At 38.7% G+C, this 19,999-nt stretch overlaps 1 protein-coding gene across 1 annotated transcript in view; it reads left to right on the plus strand.

The window, feature by feature from the left end:
* LOC104276192 (protein dopey-1-like) overlaps positions 1-19,999 on the plus strand; it is a gene marked incomplete at its 3' end in the record, with an annotated part of 30,333 nt that overhangs the window by 9,601 nt on the left and 733 nt on the right. The window contains exons 7-15 of the mRNA XM_009872419.1: positions 1,521-1,630; positions 4,606-4,714; positions 6,483-6,603; positions 7,340-7,459; positions 10,227-10,341; positions 11,378-11,407; positions 11,785-12,018; positions 15,573-16,194; positions 19,629-19,903. Of these exons, the coding sequence (XP_009870721.1) occupies positions 1,521-1,630; positions 4,606-4,714; positions 6,483-6,603; positions 7,340-7,459; positions 10,227-10,341; positions 11,378-11,407; positions 11,785-12,018; positions 15,573-16,194; positions 19,629-19,903 (1,736 nt within the window). The remainder of the gene's footprint in view (positions 1-1,520; positions 1,631-4,605; positions 4,715-6,482; positions 6,604-7,339; positions 7,460-10,226; positions 10,342-11,377; positions 11,408-11,784; positions 12,019-15,572; positions 16,195-19,628; positions 19,904-19,999) is intronic.

The raw sequence follows: 19,999 nt of genomic DNA on the forward strand, positions 1-19,999 counted from the left end.
GCCACACAGGAACGCGTCCAGGTGGGTTTAAAAGTCTCCAGAGAAGGAGACTCCACAACCTCTCTGGGCAGCCTGTGCCAGTGCTCTGTCACCCTCACAGTAAAGAAGTTTCTCCTCATGTTGAGGTGGAACTTCCTATGTTCTAACGTAAACCCATTATTTCTTGTTCTGTTGTTGGGCACCACTGAAAAGAGATCGTCCCCCTCCTCTTGACACGCACCCCTCAGATATTTATATATGTTAATAGGATCCCCTCTCAGCCGTCTCCTTTCAAGCCTAAACTGCTCCAATTCTCTCAATCCATCTTTATAGGAGATATGTTCAAGTCCCTTAATTATGTTTTTTTGCTGTCATTGAAAAAGATTTTTTATATGTTTAAAACATCATTCTACTTTTTCAGTTATGGAGACACCTTCTAAAGCTATTTCATGAGCCCTAGTCTCCAGTGAAAGATAATATGACTTCAGAAGATAGTTTTACAGTGACAGTTCCTGGTTCTGTTTTCTGAACACCTAGTGCCTCCATTTGCTATGTATCTGGACGAACCTTTTGGCAGTATTAGGGGTTTTTTTTGCTTCTTTTTCTCCTGACACTATTCTGCTTTTGTATTATGATGTTCTACTACTAATAACAAACATTGGAGGAGTGGGATCAGTTATGCTGGAAGACTCTGAATTCAGATGTTCTGATTATTTAATTCTGGGGTTAGCTATGCCTTTCTGTTGTTCTATAGCTGGGAGTGGTCTATTAATGTTCTCTAGGCATAAAAATCACATCTCTCTAAATCCAGGTTAGCTTAACCATTGTTAACAGTGGTTATTTTAAGTTGTTGCTAAAGGACATGCATCTTCTCAGGCTTTCCTTCTATTTTTGTCACTTCAGGACAAAGACTGTGGAAAATGCTTCTGTGGAACAGGGTGATATCCTTATCAACTCCTTGATTATTTTAATTTTTTTTTCCTTTAAACCTGTTTTATGTAGAATGAAAAATTTGCTTGGTAAAAGAAAAGATGCAAACTTAGAACGCAAAGGCCTATCTTCTTCATGTAATTTTGAATAATGGAATTGATTTAGTGTAATATGACTGATATTCTCTCTAAGTGCCTTAGTCATGTCAGTGTGCTTTGGTGATCATCTCTTTATTTAAAATATTGAATTTTGTGTTCTCATGGTAATATTAATACTGAAATATTTTTGTAGGACAGGTGTTTTTGAAGGTACTCTAGGACTATGTGGTTTGTGCAGTGTTTGTGAACATTTGGTTCTGTTGTACACGTAATCTGGTCGATAACGTTGCATAAAACTTAAGTTTGCAATTTGTGTGCAAACTGCTTGCGTTGTTTGCATTGCTTAGTTCCCTGTACTAAACTCTCTAAAATCATCTTTCTTTTGCCAACATTACGTGGACTCCATGTTGGTAAGTTGTCAGTGCTAGTGTTTGTCTTCCAGTTCAAAGAAATTGGCAAAATATTCTGCTAAGAGACAAATGCTTATTTGCCTTGTCTTTTGTTTGCTTCTAGGTTTGGATAACCACGGTGCCCATCTAGGACCCAGAAGTACAAGGCACAGCAATCCCGACGAGCATGCCACTTACTACTTCAACACCTTCTCTAAGGACATGTTAGTTCAGGTAGCTCTGCAATGTTATATTATGGAATTTATCTTCATAAATATATGCTGATCAAAGTTACTGTGTCTTTATTTTTTGATTTGCCATTTCAATGTGACCATATAATTTCTGTATTTTTATGGTAGTTTGTCCTACTCTTCTAAAACCTTCTTAGTGGAAAAATGAAGATACGGGAAAATGTGGGTTTTTAGAATAACAATATGATCAAGAAAAAGATTTCTCTCTCTCTCTCTCTCTCTCTCTCCACTTCCACAATGCAGGTAGCATGAAGGGAAGATGCTTGATTATAAGCCGAGCACACTGAAGTATTTTCTTTTGTAAAATGGAACTGGAGAATTCTCTTCTGTAGATATGGAAATTCCTCTGTGTCTTAGGATTTGGGAAAATTTAATCAGACGGTACTCAGAGGGTCTGAGTAAGGAGGGTCCTCCTGCCCTTTAGGCAAGGGAAATGTCTTTGCTGCTGTCCATTGGCAATCAGGAGTAGTTGAGCAAATTGGCAGTTGTGTTATTTGACCCCTGAAGCCTTGTTAAGTGAGCTGAGATCGCCTCGCCTCAAGAACTGTGCTCCTTCCCTCACTGTGATTAAAATATAGATATCTTTCAAGATGCTATGAGTCTGATCTTGAAATCAGGAAGACCGTTTTGTCATTAAGGTGCTATATATGGTAATGTGGGTGGGGATACTGGTATTAGCAACTGACACAGGAACATTTAACTCCTCACAACTTGAGGCTGATATGCAGCACAGAGCTAGCCCTTCTGGTTGTATCTTAACGTAATGAGATCTCCTGTTCTACTGATGTGGAAGAGACCCCAGAATTCCAGTGAAGCAAGGACCTCGTTGTCACTCTCTCACTCTTGTCACGCTTCTGCCTCCCGTGGCACATGATTCAGAAGTTATCCAAATGTAAAGGCCTGAATAAGATACAGTTTTGTGTGTACCTTCTGTACAAAAGGTGGTGAGCTTTTAGCAACAGGTAGGAATTTGTTGATAGGTTGTATTCTTGCTTTCAAATCCATCCATCTTTCTAGCTTAATCAGTGTCATTAAGGCTTTTCTGTCTGAGAAGACTAACAACAGTGTGGAGTTGATACAGTCCATTTGATTATTATTTTTTTCTTTATTTTTGTTTTGATAGCAGGGACTACAGCTACAGTAGAATAGAGAGTAGCCATTTTTTATAATGGGTATGATTCACTTGTTTTGTGCTTTACAAACAATAAAATCAGTGGCTTGCTCTACATAATACAAAATGCATATGCCTTCTAAAACTGTGGCTGTCTTTTGAAAGACTTCAGAAGCATTGCTCCTTTCTGCCTTCTTCCCTAGCAGTCTCTTTGTGTGTTCTTTTAACCGGTCCACCCCCATCTTATTCATTGCTACAATGTCATGAAAATTCTGACCTTCTAAAGGCATATTCAAGTACAGAAGATGTTTCTTTCAGTGTACTGGCTGATAATACTTGGTTTATAACAGATAGCAAGGTCGAACGTGTTTTCCTGTTTCTCCTTCCCACCTCCCTTCTCTTCTTTGTCCTTCTCTTTTAGAATTTGTAAAAGAAACAAACTAGTTTTGACTTGGACAGTGAAGCCAGCTACAGACAGAAAATGAAGCAAAATCTGTGGCGGTTTCATTGGGCTTTTTTAATTCTGCTGCTTGTTCCTTAAACTGCTTCAGTCTAGAAACACAGTTTTCCCATTTGTTTTGAAGTTGTCATTGCTAGCTAGTCAAGTCAGTCAAGAGTTTTCGGCCACACAAGTGGGTGTATCCCAGAAGGACAGATTATCCCAGAAGAACAGATTGTTGTTTATTAAGCCTTTAATATCTATGTGCCTTACTTTCTCAGTCAATTTCTTCATCGCTTTTCATGTCTTCTGTTTTATTCTTATGAAATTTTGAGTTGGTATTGTTTTGCTAATTGGCCTGGGGAGGTGGGGGTGCTGCAGAAAAGGGCAGAGGCACCCACAGAAGGGTCGGCTTTTACTGTCTGTTTCAGAGCATTACAAGAATAAGGCAATGCAAGCTTGTTATACCCTAGTTTTAAGCAGCAAGGAGAACAGGATAATGCATCTAATCATTGCTATATAGGGTTAGTGATAGTTATTAAAAAAGATCCATCACCAATCACCCTGATACCATCATCCAGATCCACAGTTGCTGGGGAACCTCTGTTGCAGTGAGGATTCTGGAGAACCGTCCTGGTGATTGGGAAGCCCTACGCAGCGCGTCCGCTCGTGGATGAGGTCTCCAAAGTCGCTGCAAGAGGGTCCAGCTTTTATACTACTAAATAAACAACCTCACATAACTTCAAATGTGGGAGTATCTGGTGTTGTCTACTCTGCTGGATTCCTCCCACAGCTTCGCCAGGGCTAAAGGAAGAATACAAGGCTCCCTATCTATTTCGGTCCTTAATCACATATTTCTCACCAAAGCCAGGCCTCTGGTCTCACGATCTTGTACCATGCTTCTAACAAAGCAAGAGGCAGCTAGTTTCCCAGCCTTGCACCTGGCCTTTAGATAAAGAAAGAGTGCCGTGCTAGTTCCTGCTGCACATTTAGTGTTACAGCAAAGCTTTTACAGATTGGCATCGGAATATATATATATATATATACACGCTAGGATAGGTTATCAGTGCATTACATGTGTGATTAATTCTGTATGGTGTGAGGTTGTGAGGTTCATCTATAGGTCAACTTCAGTTCAGGGCCCACGATTCAGGCCCTAGTGCTTCAGGTACCCATTTTGTAATATTTTGTTTAGACTTCAAATAAATAAAAGTTACCAAGTTCTATTGACACAGGCAAAGTTGAGAGAATACTTCAGCACGGAAAGAATGAGCTACAGTGAGATGAAATAGTGGTCTCCACTACTGGCAACTTTCCTCTTTATATGCAGCTTTCATTGCATCTTTCTTTCAGAAACTGTTTTCTGGTTTTGGTTTTTGTTTTCCTGATACAATTTTGCTCTTTGTAGGCAATGATTGGTATATTACAAGTTAATGGGCATGGAGAAGAAAGCACATTAATGCAAGACTTGAAGCCTTTTCGAATTCTGATCAGTTTGCTGGATAAGCCCGAACTAGGTAATTTTTGTAGTTCTTCACATTACTTCTAGTTTTTGACTTGTTTTACATGGTTTACTTGGAGAATTTTTCTCTCTTGTTGGTCAAATTGAAAAAGCTATATTCTTAGTACTTGTGGATTAGCTAGATTTCTTAGATCTTCCAAGCTAATAGTGTATTCATTAGATTTACATTTTACCAAATGCAATTTCTTCTACTTTCAACACAGGAAATTGTAAGTGAAAGTTGCAGAGAGAACTGACTGCATGTTGGAAGAAATACATTTTGGGTCTTCTCTATTTCTTCAGTCAAACAGTAGCTTTTACCATTTTAAATCTCAGCTGTTAGTTTTGGTGAGAGATATTAACAAGAAAACGTATTTTTTTTCAGAATTTATCCAGAAGAATCAAGTATTTTTTGTTGGTTTTGGGGGTGGTTTGTTTGGGGATTTTTTGTTGTTTTTTGTTTTAGGTTCTTTTTTTCAAATTTCCTTTCCCATCTTTAAACATTCTTTTTGGCAGGTGAGTGCAGAGAACTGTGGGACACAAGTAGATGAGACGAAAGTATCTGCAGCAATTAAATGTCAGATACTTTGCTTTCTTCTTTGGAATAACAGTTTTGGAGGTGACTGAAAAAAAATCAAAAGTAAATTTTGAAGTCTATCCTACGATGTAGGGGCAGGATAAAAAAAGCATAAAAATACAACAATTAAAGAACACAACTTGAAAGAAAGTGGTTAAGACAGATCGCAAAGAACAAAATATCTGCCAAGAATTTGTCATCTTTCTGGTAACTTGTGATTTCTGGGGGTCAGTTTAAATTTTCAAAGGCAATGTGCACAGTAAGATTTCATGAAGTAAGCAGAGCTATAAGGATTCTTTTGACCAACTGAGATGAAAGAATCTAATAGGATTTCTGCCTAACTCAGCACACTCTCACTGAAGGCAGCTCAGTGAGGCTAGGAGAAAGCATGAAAAGGCAAAGGATGTTTCAAGGAGAATCGCTTCATGAACTCCTTTCAGAATAAGTTTGGGTTTTTTCCTTCAAACTTGTGATTTAGTTCTAATCTGGAGGAGGCGCTGTTTCAAAAAGTATCCTGCAGATTGTATCTGGAATTAAATAAAACCTGCCTCAAATTAAATGAGGGAAGATATTTGGAGGATTTTACTTCAGATTTGTATTTAAGTATATTTTCCATACAACAGCATGAGCTGGCTTATTTGGTGGGTATTTGAAACCGTTTGGTTGAAAGCTGCCTTTGATGAGGAATCCATCTGGCCACATTTACATGTTAGTGAGCTGAGCTAATAATCCCTCAAAGAGGGTGTATTGGCCAGCACATGGGCTGTACTGACGTGAGCGCCTGGCTTCTGAACGGGGTCTGCTTCTATCCAGCCATCACTGCGCACACGTTGTATGGGAGAAGAACTCGATCGTTCTCTGTGTGCTCCCAGGCATTACAATTGCTGGTCTATTTCTGGAATGCAAAAAAAAAAAACTAACCAAAAAACTTCAGAAATTGAAGTAGTTTGTAAAGTTCAACACAGGGCGTTCTATGGTTTCAGCGGCCGAAGCTAGCTCATGATTTGGGATATTGCTGGTGTATTTCTGGAATGCAAAAAAAAAAACAAACCAAAAAACTTCAGAAATTGAAGTAGTTTGTAAAGTTCAACACAGGGCGTTCTATGGTTTCAGCGGCCGAAGCTAGCTCATGATTTGGGATTTTCAGATGCGGACTGTTACCGATGCTACAATGTGTAAGACTGTGATTGCTGATATTTCTTCCTAGGCCCTGCCATCCTCGAGCACGTATTGATTGAAGTGTTTCGAACATTATATACACAGTGCAAAGCAGAACTGGAGCTTCAGGCAGAACCTTCTTTCAACAAAGATCACACACAGCTAAGCAGGTGAATAATATATATAATGTATTTCATATTAAATAATCTGTATTTTTGTTGCTGACACCATGACTGTGGAGCCTGTGGGACTGTGACCTGGTTTCTTCATGGTACAGAATCCATTGGCATTAATTGCAACTTCTTTGTTCAGTGCAAAAGTCTGAAAGGCTATATAGCATTATTATTATTACTACTATTACTATTATTATCTTAATTTTTAGCATACATTTTGGTCTTTATGTGTGACAAAAGTGCTTGCTTGATACAGCTGGAAGTCAATGTGTCAATGATCTGGATTAGTTGTGTCATTCCTTGTGTCTGTGTTGCTCACAAAAGTAAAAACGGTGGACTGATGAGCTTTATTGCAGAGTAAGAATGAAGAGTGCTACAAGACAGAGAGGGGGATAAAAAGATTTCAAGATTTGATGAGTTGAGTATTTTAAAAGGTGGAGAGAAGAGGGAAGTTTGTAGCTGGGGCGAGGGGGCGGAAACAGTTGCAGGAATGATCATGGGAAAGCAAATCTATTAAAAATGTGGTTAGAAAGCAAACACCAAAGAAAAAATAGAGAAGAAGCCTCTCAACTGTAAAAATATACTGAGCCCTAAAACAATAACCACTGTAGGGATGAGGGAAGGATAATTTATCAGTGTGAACTGGCAGTGGGTAAACTCACTTTGATGATGTAGTTAGGTAATTCAGAAATGAAGTGTAAAAGTATAAAATGTTCCTTTTCTTTTCTTTCAGCAAACTGAGAGAAAACAAGAAAACAGCAGAATTGATTAAAACTGCCAATCTTCTCTTTAATTCCTTTGACCCTTATTATATGTGGGATTACATTGCTCGTTGGTTTGAAGAATGTTGTAGGTAGGTTATAATACTTGATTTCTGTATGTGTAAAGTTGAAGTTGACTTTTCTTTTAGAACCTTCATTTTTTCTACAAAGAAGTTAGTCTAATGTGACCATTTAGTCTGTAAGTGTTTTTCTTCTCCATCCCTTCTAATTTTGATCCCTTGGCCAGTGTAATTCAGACGTGATTGGTGGTCTCAGCAGTGTGAGTTCTCACAAAGTCAGTGTCTGGGTAAAACCAAGAGACAGAATTAACACCTCAGCTGAAGGGAAGACTCCCGAGTGACCTCAGCATCAGGCTGCCTTGTCCTGTCTGCCCAGGACAGGATTACTCACTGAGTGTGTAGCAAGCCTGTCAGCTTGACCAAGAGTGACTTGTAGGATGTGTTATCTTTTGCCCTGCTCTTTGAGGGAAGAAAAGGTGTGGAGGTACTGGACGTGGCAAGGAGGAAACATAATAAACAAGGAAGAGCTGAAAATATTCAAGGCTGAGAGGGGAGACCAAGAGACCACAGGTATAGCAGTGATACTTGATGAAGGGAATTCAAATAAAATTTCTGGAATTTTCTTTTTGTTGTTTATGGAATAGCTTAATAATTTATTAAGATATTTGGACGCTAAATTTTCTATGGGCCAACAGTGTGCTGTCATAAGGAAACTCTGTCTTGGACTATGTTAGGGGGAGCGTGGTCACCATGTGGAAGTTATTTTTCCTTTCACTTAGTTTTTCTAAGGTGACATGTGGAATGTTGTGTCCAGCTTTGGGCACTGTGCTTGAGGAGGAGTATTGAGAAACTGAAGAGGCTCTAGTAGGGGACTGCTAAGATGATCAGTCATAGGACACTGCATGGGAGGTTGAGATAGGTGGATTTGGTTTTGCCTGGCAAAGAGAGTGCTCGAGCAACAGCCTATGACTTCCTGAAGGGCATTTACAAAGTTGATACAGCTTTGCTTCTGCTAGTGGCTGATGGTAAAACAAGGGACAGCAACAGTAAGTGTTGGCTCAGAGGTTCAAGTTGGACTTTTGGAAAAGCTTTGCTGGGAACATAGCGCAGTGGAACGGGTTGCCCAGGAAGGCTGTGGAGCTTCCTTGGGAGATTTCCAGGACTCTGCTAGACTGTGAGTGAATTTGTCTAGTGGCATGAGCAGTCCTGCTGAGCATGAGAGGTTGGAAATAGATGAAATCCCTTCCAACATGCGTGTGAGTTAGTTTTTGGTATTGGACTGAATTGCTCAAAGAAAGCAATCTACAAACAACTAGCAAGCAGGTGAGAATTTCTGTACCTATAAGTAGGTGTTACTGTAAGCATGGATGCCAGATTGCCTTATTAATAAATAAACAGAATCTGGCGAATGTTTTTTATTTTCTTTTTCTACATGAGCTGCTGTGTTATGTAAGTTATTGTCTCCCTGTTTAAAAAGATACACCATTAAGTGAAAACATAACCAGTTGATTTTAAACTATGAATTTTTAAGTTATATTTATATCAACTGATATGATTCCTAAATCACAGTTACTAAAGCAATTTAGGTATCCCTCTGAATTTGTCTTAGGCTTTTTCTTACGATTTTCCTCCACTAAAAATTAAAATTAGGATTTCTTATGTCTAGTGTTTTCTCTCATCCAAGTATTTTTCACTGCTATTGAGATTTCTCCCAAAGCTATTTGTGATGTGGGACTCAGTAAATTGATTCCAAATCATCCTTTATGGAATATTACAGCTGAACAGATCCGTGAGTAATTTATGAAATGGTAGATCTTTCTGGAGCAAAGGAAGTGTAAAAAAAAAATTGTGATATGACTTACACAGAGGGACCATTTCACTGAACTGTAAAACAGACTGCTAGTTTTATAAAGAGAATTACCTGTTAGAGAGATACATTAACCCAGTGGAGGTGTGTGTTGAGTGCTACTTTTCAAATCTAGGTTACTGACAGAATGCAATTTAAATATAGTTTTTATAATCTTTTGATAAATACTTACTGTCACTGTTTTAGACTTACTTTCTGTAATGCTTCTATTATTTCCAGCAAATCCCTTTTTTTAAGTCCTGGCATATGTGTTCGTGAACTTTTACAAAAAAAGAGGAACTAACTGTTGTTGAAAATGTGACGCTGCCTTCACCACCAACCCCAGTGGAACACATGAATTGGAGAAATAAAATATTATTCCTTTGTTTGTATCATTTGCTTATAATATTGTCAGATGGCACCATAATTTCACTGGGAATTTGTGTTCCGTCTTATTTAGCAATAAAACTAATAAGATTATTAATTCTTATCAATAGTAAAACAATGCAGTCAGCCAAAGTTGAAGTGGACATTTAGAAGAGCTTGTTTTGTTTTCTTCTTGCACAGATTTAAAGCTTTGTGGGCCTTTTATTTCACTGTTGCTTGTCTATATCGCAAGTACTTAGTGCCTTGAGTTTGCATCTCTTCAAAATTGCTGTGCTTACAGTAACACTATCCCTTAATTCTATTATTGGAGCCTAGGCTCACACTAGTAAATATCGCTGTATATGGTAGAGTAACAAATGCAATTTCCTGTAGTCTGAATTTCCTTATTTTATGAATGAAGACTGGTTTACAGTGAAAGGCTGGTTGCTGCTTTTTCTGAAAGCATGCAATGGGTCCAAATGAATTACTTAACAGCAGAATGAGAGATTGCATGCTTGTTTATAGGGATTATCCCTAATGTTTACAGTTTTTCGTTAAAGTTATAGAAACATGGTCAATGTAAAGGGGAGGGGAAAAAAGTCGTGAAACGCTATTTGAATTTTGCAGGAGGACATTACATGCCAGACTTCAGACTGGGCCTGGAGATGGCAGTGAGCAATCTGAGTTACCCCTGAGAAATTTCTGCTTGTTAGTGGATTTTTTGTTGGATATAGTTTCTTTGGTAAGAATTGCTTTGTTTGTTGCTAATACTGGGATCCTGTATATTTATAGTTAGCAGAAATACTATATCTGCTTTGTTAATTGTTTTTCCTAAAAATATATTGTCAATAAAATGGTGGAAATTTAGATTTCATTATACGATTTTTGATAGATGACTTGGATATTACCAAAGTGGTTTTTCTGATGCTTATACCTGAAAATTTTATCTGTCCTTGATTTCTTTTCTCTAAAACTACACTGTATTCATTACAATTATAGTATTTTGTAGTTTGATATGTTAGTTTAGATGTACAACTTTCTTTTAAGGCTCTCTTAAATGTCATGATAAGATGATAACGTCAAAAGAAGTGTGGCTCGCAGGCTGAGGGAGGTGATTCTCCCCCTCTGCTCTTATGAGACTCCACCTGCAGTAATGTGTTCAGCTCTGGGGCCCCCAACATAATAAGGTTGTGGACCTGCCTGAGTGGGTCCAGAGGAGGACCACAGAGATGATCAGGGGGCTGGAGCACCTGCCCTACAAGGACAGGCTGAGGGAGTTGGGGCTTTTCAGCCTGGAAAAGAGAAGGCTCTGGGGAGACCTTGTAGTGGCCTTCCAGTACCTGAAGGGGGCTACAGGAAAGCTGCGGAGGGACTTTTTACCAGGGCAGTAAGGTGTAGGACGAGGGGTAACGGCTTTAAACTGCAGGAGTGTAGATTTAGGTTAGATAGTAGAAAGACATTCTTCACTGTGAAGGTGGTGAGGCACTGGAACAGGTTGCCCAGGAAAATTGTGGCTACCCCCTCCCTGGAAGTGTTTAAGGCCAGGCTGGATGGGGCTTTGAGCAACCTGGTCTGGTGGGAGGTGTCCCTGCCTGTGGCAAGGAGATTGGAATTCAGTGATCTTTAAAGTTCCTTTTCAACCCAGACTTCTCTATGATTCTATGATTCCATGATATGTGTCTTCTTTTTCTGTTGGCATTGCTTAATGTAGTAAAGACTGTTGAAACTGTTTTTCCTATACCTGTCTTTCATCAATTCTTTGCTTTCTTATTTCAAAGCCTACTAGAAGTATGAGAGTGCTGTGTCAGGTATGGCAATCAGCCTGTTTTCCCTTTTGTTCTTGTTTATTTAATTCTCAAACTTTTATATTTATGTTATTTAAAATAATAGTAGTAGCATTCTTTAGCCCTATTGTTTTGTAATATGTTTGATGTGTAATGAACAAGATATTAAAATTCTGAAAAAGAGCTAAATAGATTTATTTTTGTTGGGTACCCAACTGTAAAGTTAAATTCGTACATTCTTTTTTGAAGTAAAGCATGTGTTTCTTATTCTTGGATATTAAGCTATTAATTTCCTTTTTCTGTGTTCCACATGTTTAGAACACAGTTAAGCTGCTACAGAAGATAACTCTAAGAGCGGAATTTAGTCTTGCAGTTAATGAGTTTTGCTTTTACTTTGTCAGGAGACTCACATTGAAATACAGACGGAACACTTGCCTCAACTGTTGCTGAGGATGATTTCTGCATTGACAAGTCATCTTCAGACTTTGCACTTGTCTGAGCTTACTGACTCTCTCAGACTCTGCTCAAAGATCCTTAGTAAGGTTCAACCTCCATTGCTGTCTGCTGGGACAGATGGTATCCTGCAGCTTCCCACTGGACACAGCAGCTCCATCAAAGAATGGGAAACTAAAAAGGTAACTGATGGTGTTTTTCAGCACCTTGGAAAAATACTTTCTGTGAGGAAAGGAAAAATGGGCTTTCTAGTTCTGTACAGGTTAGTTTTTATTAGAATTAGTTTAATGTACATGTGAAACATGGATCATCAAAAGAAATTGTAATTGCGCACTTCATTGTGGTAAAAGGTTCTTAAGGGTTTTTATCTAGATTTGATATTGTGCATGTATAAATCACTACAGAATCAGGGCCTAGGAATGAACTAATCAGCTAAGGTTTGAAGTTGTAGTGCATTTCTGGAGTCTGATCATTTAGAATAACTGGGCACAAAAGAATTGTCCGTTTTGTTTACATGTGAGGCACATGTAAATTTTCCTCTCACTCAATTCATGTGCATCAGATTAATATCCATCAGTTAGTCTACTGTCACTGGTAAGTTGTTACACTCATTTAATAAATAAATAGAAGAAACAAACCAGCTGACAGCTCTTTCTTTTTCAACGTTCTTTAGTTTGGCCTGTGCAACCATGGCTCTTTAAGATGTGTTAAGTGACATGCTCTGAAGTCCTTGTTCTCTAACTGAAGAAACTAGAGGAACATCATAGAATAATTTGAGTTGGAAGTGACAGTTGCAGGTCACTGCTCAAAGCAGGGCTGATTTCGAAGCTGGATTCTACAGTAAAGTTAGGTCAGGTCACTCAGCATCATATCCAGCTTAGTTTTGATTATCTCCAAGGATGAAGATTCCACAACTTCCGTGTACAGCTTGTTTCTTTGCACTGTGGTGTTTAATCAGAATGTCCACTGTTGCAGCTTGTGTTCATTGCCTTCTGTTCTTTCGCTGTAGATTTCAGAGCGTGCCTCCATCTTTTCAGCTACTTAATGGGAAGTCATAGACAGCAATAAAGACACCTTCTCCCTCTCCGCAGCTCTTAGGGTTCTTTTTCTCAAGACTGAGCAAATCCAACTTCCTGAGCTTTCCTTCTATGTGAGGTGCTCCTGTGGTGGCCCTCTACTGGACTTACAATGAGTTCAAACTTGGTCACAGTGTTCCAGATGTGGTCTTAAAACTACTGAGCAGAGGGAACTAATCACTGCCCTGGACTTGCTGGCTATGCTTTTGCTAATATGGTCCACTGCTGAATCGTGTTCACCTTGTCCATCAGGACTATATCATTCTTTTTGCAGGATCCTTATTCTTCCTAGCCAACAGATATCTGTCTGATTTTGTTCTTTTTCTTTTTTCTTTATTATTTTTTTAAGTGAAGTAGGTTTTGATTGAATGGTTTTGCCCTTTGAACCTTCAACAGCCTTTTTCTTTCAATTACAGTGAAGTCATATGTGGCCGTGGCTTTGTTAACAGAGTGAAATTAATTACCATGCTTCTGATCTCTTTGGTGTTGTTTTTTATAAGGCAGGGTCACGCTTTACATTTTTCCAAACTTTTTAGTGCACATTAACACAAGAGACAGTGAAAGCTATCTCAAAGAAATTTTCATTCTTATTTCATCTCTGGTAAAGCAAGATGTAATTCGCCATATATAATGATGTCTCAAATTTCATTTATTCATTTGTTCATTTTTAGATTATGCTCAAATTCTGTGTGTAAGATGGCCAATGATCAGGATGTTAGGCAGCAAGATAACTTCTCAGCCTGTCACATCACAGGCAACATCTGCCATTGCCAGCAAGATAGCCAGATGGGAAGTACTTGGGTATGTTCTTTACCTGCATTTCCTGCCACTGATCCATGCATTTCTGTTCCCCCTCTACTGTGCTCTGGTAAGGCCCCACCTGGAGTACTGTATCCAGTTCTGGAGTCCACAGTACAAGAAGGACATGGATCTGCTGGAGCGGGTCTAGTGAAGGGCCACGAAGATGATTAGAGGGCTGGAGCACCTCTCCTATTTGGACAGGCTGAGGGAGCTGGAGTTATTCAGCCTGGAGGAGAGAAGGCTTTGGGGTGACCTAATAGTGGCCTTCCAGTGCATGAAAGGGGCCTACAGGAGAGCTGGAAAAGGGCTTTTTATGGGGGCCTGTAGTGATAGGACAAGGGGCAATGGCCTGAAACTGCAAGAGGGTAGATTTAGATCAGATATAAAGAAGAAATTCCTCACCATGAGATTGGTGAAGCACTAGAACAGATTGCCCAAGGAGGTTGTGACTGCCCCATCCCTGGAAGTGTCCAAGGCCAGGTTGGATGGGGCTTTGAGCAACCTGGTCTGGTGGGAGAGAGGTGTAGAGGGAGGGGGGAACTAGATGAGCTTCAAGGTCCCTTCCAACCTTAACCATTCTGTGATTCTATGATTCTATGTTTAAGTTGTTTTCCTGTTCACCTCCTGTTCTCACCAGGAAGCAGAGCCTGCACTACCAGTTGCCAACAAGAGTGTAGGGAGTTAGAGCAGCCCAGGAGGCCTCTGTGGGTCCTTTTTGAGTAGAAATCATTCATCACTTTTGTGTATATTCTGAACTGATGAGGAATTAAGGTGCACAGAGAGTTGTGAAGACCTGTTGTTGCTGGAGCAAACCTTCTTTCTTGTTTCTAGGAGATGATTTATTTTTCTTCTTAGCTGCAACTGGTTGGTTGCCTTAAATGAAAGTTTATTTTTTCTTTTGTAATTATGACTTTGTATTTGAAAGAAATCCCCGATTTCCAAATCTTGAGTTTTGTTTATAAAAAGATGCTAGTTAGTTAAAATTGTACCATATATACATCTATGAATTAAGATTCCATCCACATTTAATAGAGAGTTTCTTAAGTCAAAGTGTATAAATTTTATTGAGAAATTGAGCTGGCTTTATTAGTGTAAGTATGGAAGTGGAAAAAGATTTTTTTAGGTTATGAAAGATTTTATTCTTCATTTACAACGCCACAGTTCACTTTTTTTCTTCTGTCAGTAGTGTATCTAGACAGTTACTGGGTTAATTTAATATCTAATATGATTATTTACTTGTACAGTGGTAATTTCAGAAGTGTGATCAGAGAAGTGTATACTTTTTCCTTCTCTCAAATCTCCCCATTCTTCTTGGCTGGCATCTCCTTTTTGTCTCTTTTCCCTACAAGCATTTTTTACTCGTTTATGACTGCAGCCGTTTCTGACTAACACATAAATACCTTGTCTTTTTGTAGAACGTGCTAAAATGTAAAGTAGTAAAAGATTCTTGCTAGCTAAAGTGACCACAAGCAACATAGTTCCATGTCCTGCTTTCTGCTGGAAGTGAGGGCTTTTCTTTGATGTATGAATAATATGATTTATGATGCTGTATAAATTAATAATACCTGTGCCTATGCATTTCAGCATTCTGTAAAAAAATGGTCATGATTATGATATGAAGAAAATGTTAGAATTAATAATATTTAAATTAGTTTTGCTTGATAAACAATGCTTTTTTTTTGTTTATAGTTAGCTTGGTCCGGTAAGCTTATTGTAACACCAAAAATCATTTTACATAAAAAGTATTCATATAAGTAGATTTAAAATCGTAGAATAAAATAGTTGCTTTTGATGAAGCAAACAGATATTTTCTGAGTAGGACCCATTCTGAACAATCATTGAACTTTTATCTCACTCAGGTGCCGTCGGTTTCACTTGAAAATCCTAATGAAGTCTTCGAAGATGGTGAAAATCCTCCAAGCAGTCGATCGTCAGAAAGCGGCTTCACGGAGTTTGTGCAGTACCAGGCAGATACGACGGATGACATCGACCGAGCGCTGAACGAAGGTCCCAGTGCCGCTGGCATCCCTATAGTTGGTAGCACGTCCTCAGAGACTGAGACGGCATCGACTGTGGGATCCGAGGAAACCATTGTACAACCTCCTTCCGTAACGACACAGGGCACGGCACCTCGAAGTGGGAGAACGATCCAGAAGACTGCAATGCAGTGCTGTTTGGAGTACGTCCAGCAGTTTTTAACCAGATTTATCAACCTGTATATCATTCAGGGTTCCTTGCCTCAGCCCTTAGGGGCAGAGCTTCTGGCAGACCCCACTAGAGAGCAAGGACAGACCACAAAATGGGACAGAGAATCACATGGTGACGCTAAGGTGAAGAAAACAAACAAGAAAAAAACACCAAAAGAATACCTTCCTGCCTTTATTGCTGCTTGTCAGCTGTACCTTGAATGTTCGAGCTTTCCCGTTTACATTGCTGAAGGAAACCGTACTTCGGAATTACATCCTGGGAAGCCTGAAGTTGGTAAGCTGCACTCTTCTTGGCTTTTAAAATACTGATACTGTGTTTTCTTTTAAAATAAAATATAAAGTAAGAGTATTTGTGTTTTGTGTGTGTTACTGTTTGCTGTTCCACTCAGAAATATAAATTTCCTTCTGTATGAGTTGGTTTGCTTTTTGGAAACTGAACTATTTTCTCATAGGTTTTAAGAATATTGCTGGCAGGGGATTTGACACTAATTACTATTGGGGTGACAAACACAAATTATGCAAACTGAAGCCTGAGAGTAGAATCTAGGTTTTCAGATGTTCTTCTTTATTGTATGGATCCAGGATATGTCGTATGTCATATTTTGTAATAGCCACAGCTGACACCAAGTATGTTTGTAGCTTCATTTTTTCAATTTTGAACTGATATGCTACATTGACCATTTTGTGCAATACATGGAAATTATAAGCTTCTGTCCAATAAAAATTCTACCAGATAAGAAATTAATTCATTTTACTTTGCTCCTAATAAAGGAACTGTTCCTGCAAACAATTCTTCTAGCTACAGTTACATTAGAAAACAAAATAAAAATGGTGGCTTTTGGAAAATGTGAATGTGTTCACAGATAGATGAACACATTCCGATAAAGATACAGAAATGTGATTAAAGCGTTGACAGTTCCATATTACTGTAAACTGTGACATTTTAGGTGAACAACCCTGTTCACAGTTTGTAAAGTCTTCAGATTTTATTCCACTTCTGGTCTCTAACTTGAGAGGTGCTTCCTTAAAACGGTGTCATGATGGATACTCTGCAAATAATAGTTTGCAATAATTGCAATATTTTTGGCTACTGCCACGGTTGTCTTCTGTGATTTTAATTTTTCTAGGAAACTTTGTAGTTGCAGCTTATTGAGGGTTAGGGCTGAGCCAGCCGCTATGTGAATGACAGATTCTCTCTAACCCATCTCCCTCCCCAAATGGGAAGGGAAAGGGAATGAGGGAGCGAGGTAGATTGGAAAAAAAGCTAAAACAACTTTAATAAAACAATAATAGTACTGCCAAGGGAATCACTAATATACAAGTATATACAAAGCCAATGTTGAACCTGACTCCCCTGCTGACCCTTTACTAACTTGCAGCCCCTTTTTCTTCCCGGCACCCCCAGCGTGACACACAAGAGCCAGCAGTGGCCTTGGTCGCTACAGGAATAAGTGTCAGCAAGAGCCTTTCTGCATCCCAGTCCCAGGCAGTAACTGCAAACATCAGGTGTTATCACTGCCAGTAGCACACACTGTCTGCAAAAACATGCTGCGAACTTCAGAACGTGGAGCCTCCTAGAAGAGACTGAGCTGAAACGTAGAATCTCTGGGCAGAACTGGTTCTGTTTAGCCCAAAGCAGAACAGAGTTTTTTGTTTTTATCGACAACTTTCAAAATCTATTAAAGACTAAGCAGTGGGCTGGGCTTGGAGATGGATAGATAGGTTTTTTGGCTTTTGGAAACAAGCATGTTAGATTAACATGACGGCTTCTGTAGTCTTTAAGATGTGTTGTGTATCTCTTCATTATGCATCCAGGATCAGAGCATATCTTGGACTTCATGAGATCTGAACTTATCAAATATTAATGTTAGTTGAAGGCAACTTTGTTACAACTGTTTGTTAGTTAAGAGTATTGCAGTGCTATAACGAGGTGCTACCTTTAGTAAAAGATCTGGAGCAGGGTATCTGTGCCCTTACAGCATGACCCAGAAAATGTTTTTTTTATGTATTTATTTATTCTCGACACTAGTAGCCTACACGTGAGTGTTGTGGCAGAAGACTAAAAATATTTTTTAGATCGGCTGTTTGCTTATTACTTTTCTGTGGATATAGCATTTATAATTGTCGCTGCCTTGTAAACTCTGAAGCAGAAAGCCTGTAGAGCTTGAGAGGTGCGTGTCTTGTGCGAAGGCAGTGATTCTAGGAATCCTTTTCACTTTGTCAAGTTTGTGTTGCTCGTTCGTGATCTGAACCTTCCCGTTTGCAGTCTGAAGTCGAAGAATAAACATAGGTTGTAGGTGGTTGAAGTCGGTGGGAAGGGTTTTGTTTCAGACGTGAACACCTGTTGTACAGAATGGCCAGGCGGGCAGGAATAGTGCTGGCAACTGGGCTGCACAACTCTCCTGGGAGTTTTTCTACTGCAGAAGAGGCTGTTTTTATTGAATGGTTCCTAAATTTAAAACAAACTTTTGATGGGTTGCATTAGTGATGTGACCTAGTTGCCTTTAATTGTCAGTGAGAGTCATCAGTCTGTTTATTTGAAGTAGTCAAATTAATCTGATATTGATAGAACGTAATTGTGCTTAAATTTTGCTGTATGCTTAATTTCTCGGATAAATGCATGCTATTTTTAATCAAAGAAATTAAAATGGGAACTGAGTCAAGCTCAGAATACTGTTTATATCTGTAAACTCTAGAACATTATGTGGAATTGTTGGGTATATTTAGGCTTCAATTTGCATTGCAAAATTAGCTATTGTGGATATAAATTAGAAATTGTGTTTTCCTTCCCTTAGTGCTAAATAGATGCTGTATTTGTGCCCTTTAAATAACACTTTGCTTGTCTCTGATTCTAGAAGCATTTGTCTCTTTTAGGAATGTGATGAATAGAGTTCTGAAGTTTTAAGAAAAATTACTTTGTTTCCCCTAAAACAAGAGGATGCATTATTCACTTGGAGAGTTGACTTTGTGCTTCAGAAGAAGACACTTGCTTTGTCAGGCCAGTGTATGGTATTAAGTGAGGGGACGGTGAGAATAGGAAAACAACCACATACAGGGAAAGCAGAATGTGATCTAATAGGATGATTTTTCTGCCACCTAAAAGATCGATTTTCACAGATACTTCTGCTTTAAAAGTGTTGCCAGGACAATCTCTATATTTTTTTGTCAGTTTAAACTTAGTGTTTATGTGTAAATAATATATGTAAATAATTCTGTATGTATGTGTGTTACAGTATCTATATAGTGTACCATACAATATACATAATATTATTATACATATAAGGTACTACAGAATTATTCCAGACTGCAAACTGCAATGTTAAGACTTGATTGGTGGTCAAGAATTTCCTGAAGGAGGAAAGTGAATGAAAGGATGTGCAAACTACTAAAAGTCCAGTTTTGTCTGAAACATAAAATTGTATGGTTGCGTTTTCATAAATTTTATTTTTCTCTTCCTTGTTCAAATTTACCTATTATTTTTTGGTTACTGAATGTTCGAAGTGATGCAGCAATGCATGCTGATTATTTTAAAGACAGAGACACAGCAAGAAGTATCTTTCTCCTGCGTACATTTTTCTAAACCCATACAATGAGCAGGTTGAAATATGAAAGACAAAAGACAATTGTGTATATGGTTATGGGATATAAGAAGAAAAACTCATAATTAAAACTTTTAAATGGATGTATCATCTCTGCTTTTTATTTCAGACTGTGAACAAGTACAGCCTCCGCTGTGGCTGCAGACTTTAATGAATGCTTGCAAGCAAGCAGGCGATTTCAGTGTTCAGGGTGTTTCTATTTCCCTTGTGATGGACTTGGTTGGGTTGACTCAATCTGTCGCTCTCGTCACTGGAGAAAATCTGAACAGTGTGGAAACGAATCAGCCTCTTAGCCCAAACCAGGGAAGAGTGGCTGTGGTCATCAGACCTCCTCTTACTCAAGGCAATCTGAGATATATGGCTGAGAAGACAGATTTCTTCAAGGTACCGTGCAGTATCTCATTGCTCTTTGCTTTAAACTTCTTTAGTTCTTTACCTGGCTGGTGAAGACTGATACTCTTGGTGTGGTGAAACAAATTT

The sequence above is a fragment of the Apaloderma vittatum genome, unplaced genomic scaffold, assembly GCF_000703405.1.
Source record: "Apaloderma vittatum isolate BGI_N311 unplaced genomic scaffold, ASM70340v1 scaffold137, whole genome shotgun sequence".
In the NCBI taxonomy this organism is placed as follows: Eukaryota; Metazoa; Chordata; class Aves; order Trogoniformes; family Trogonidae; genus Apaloderma; species Apaloderma vittatum.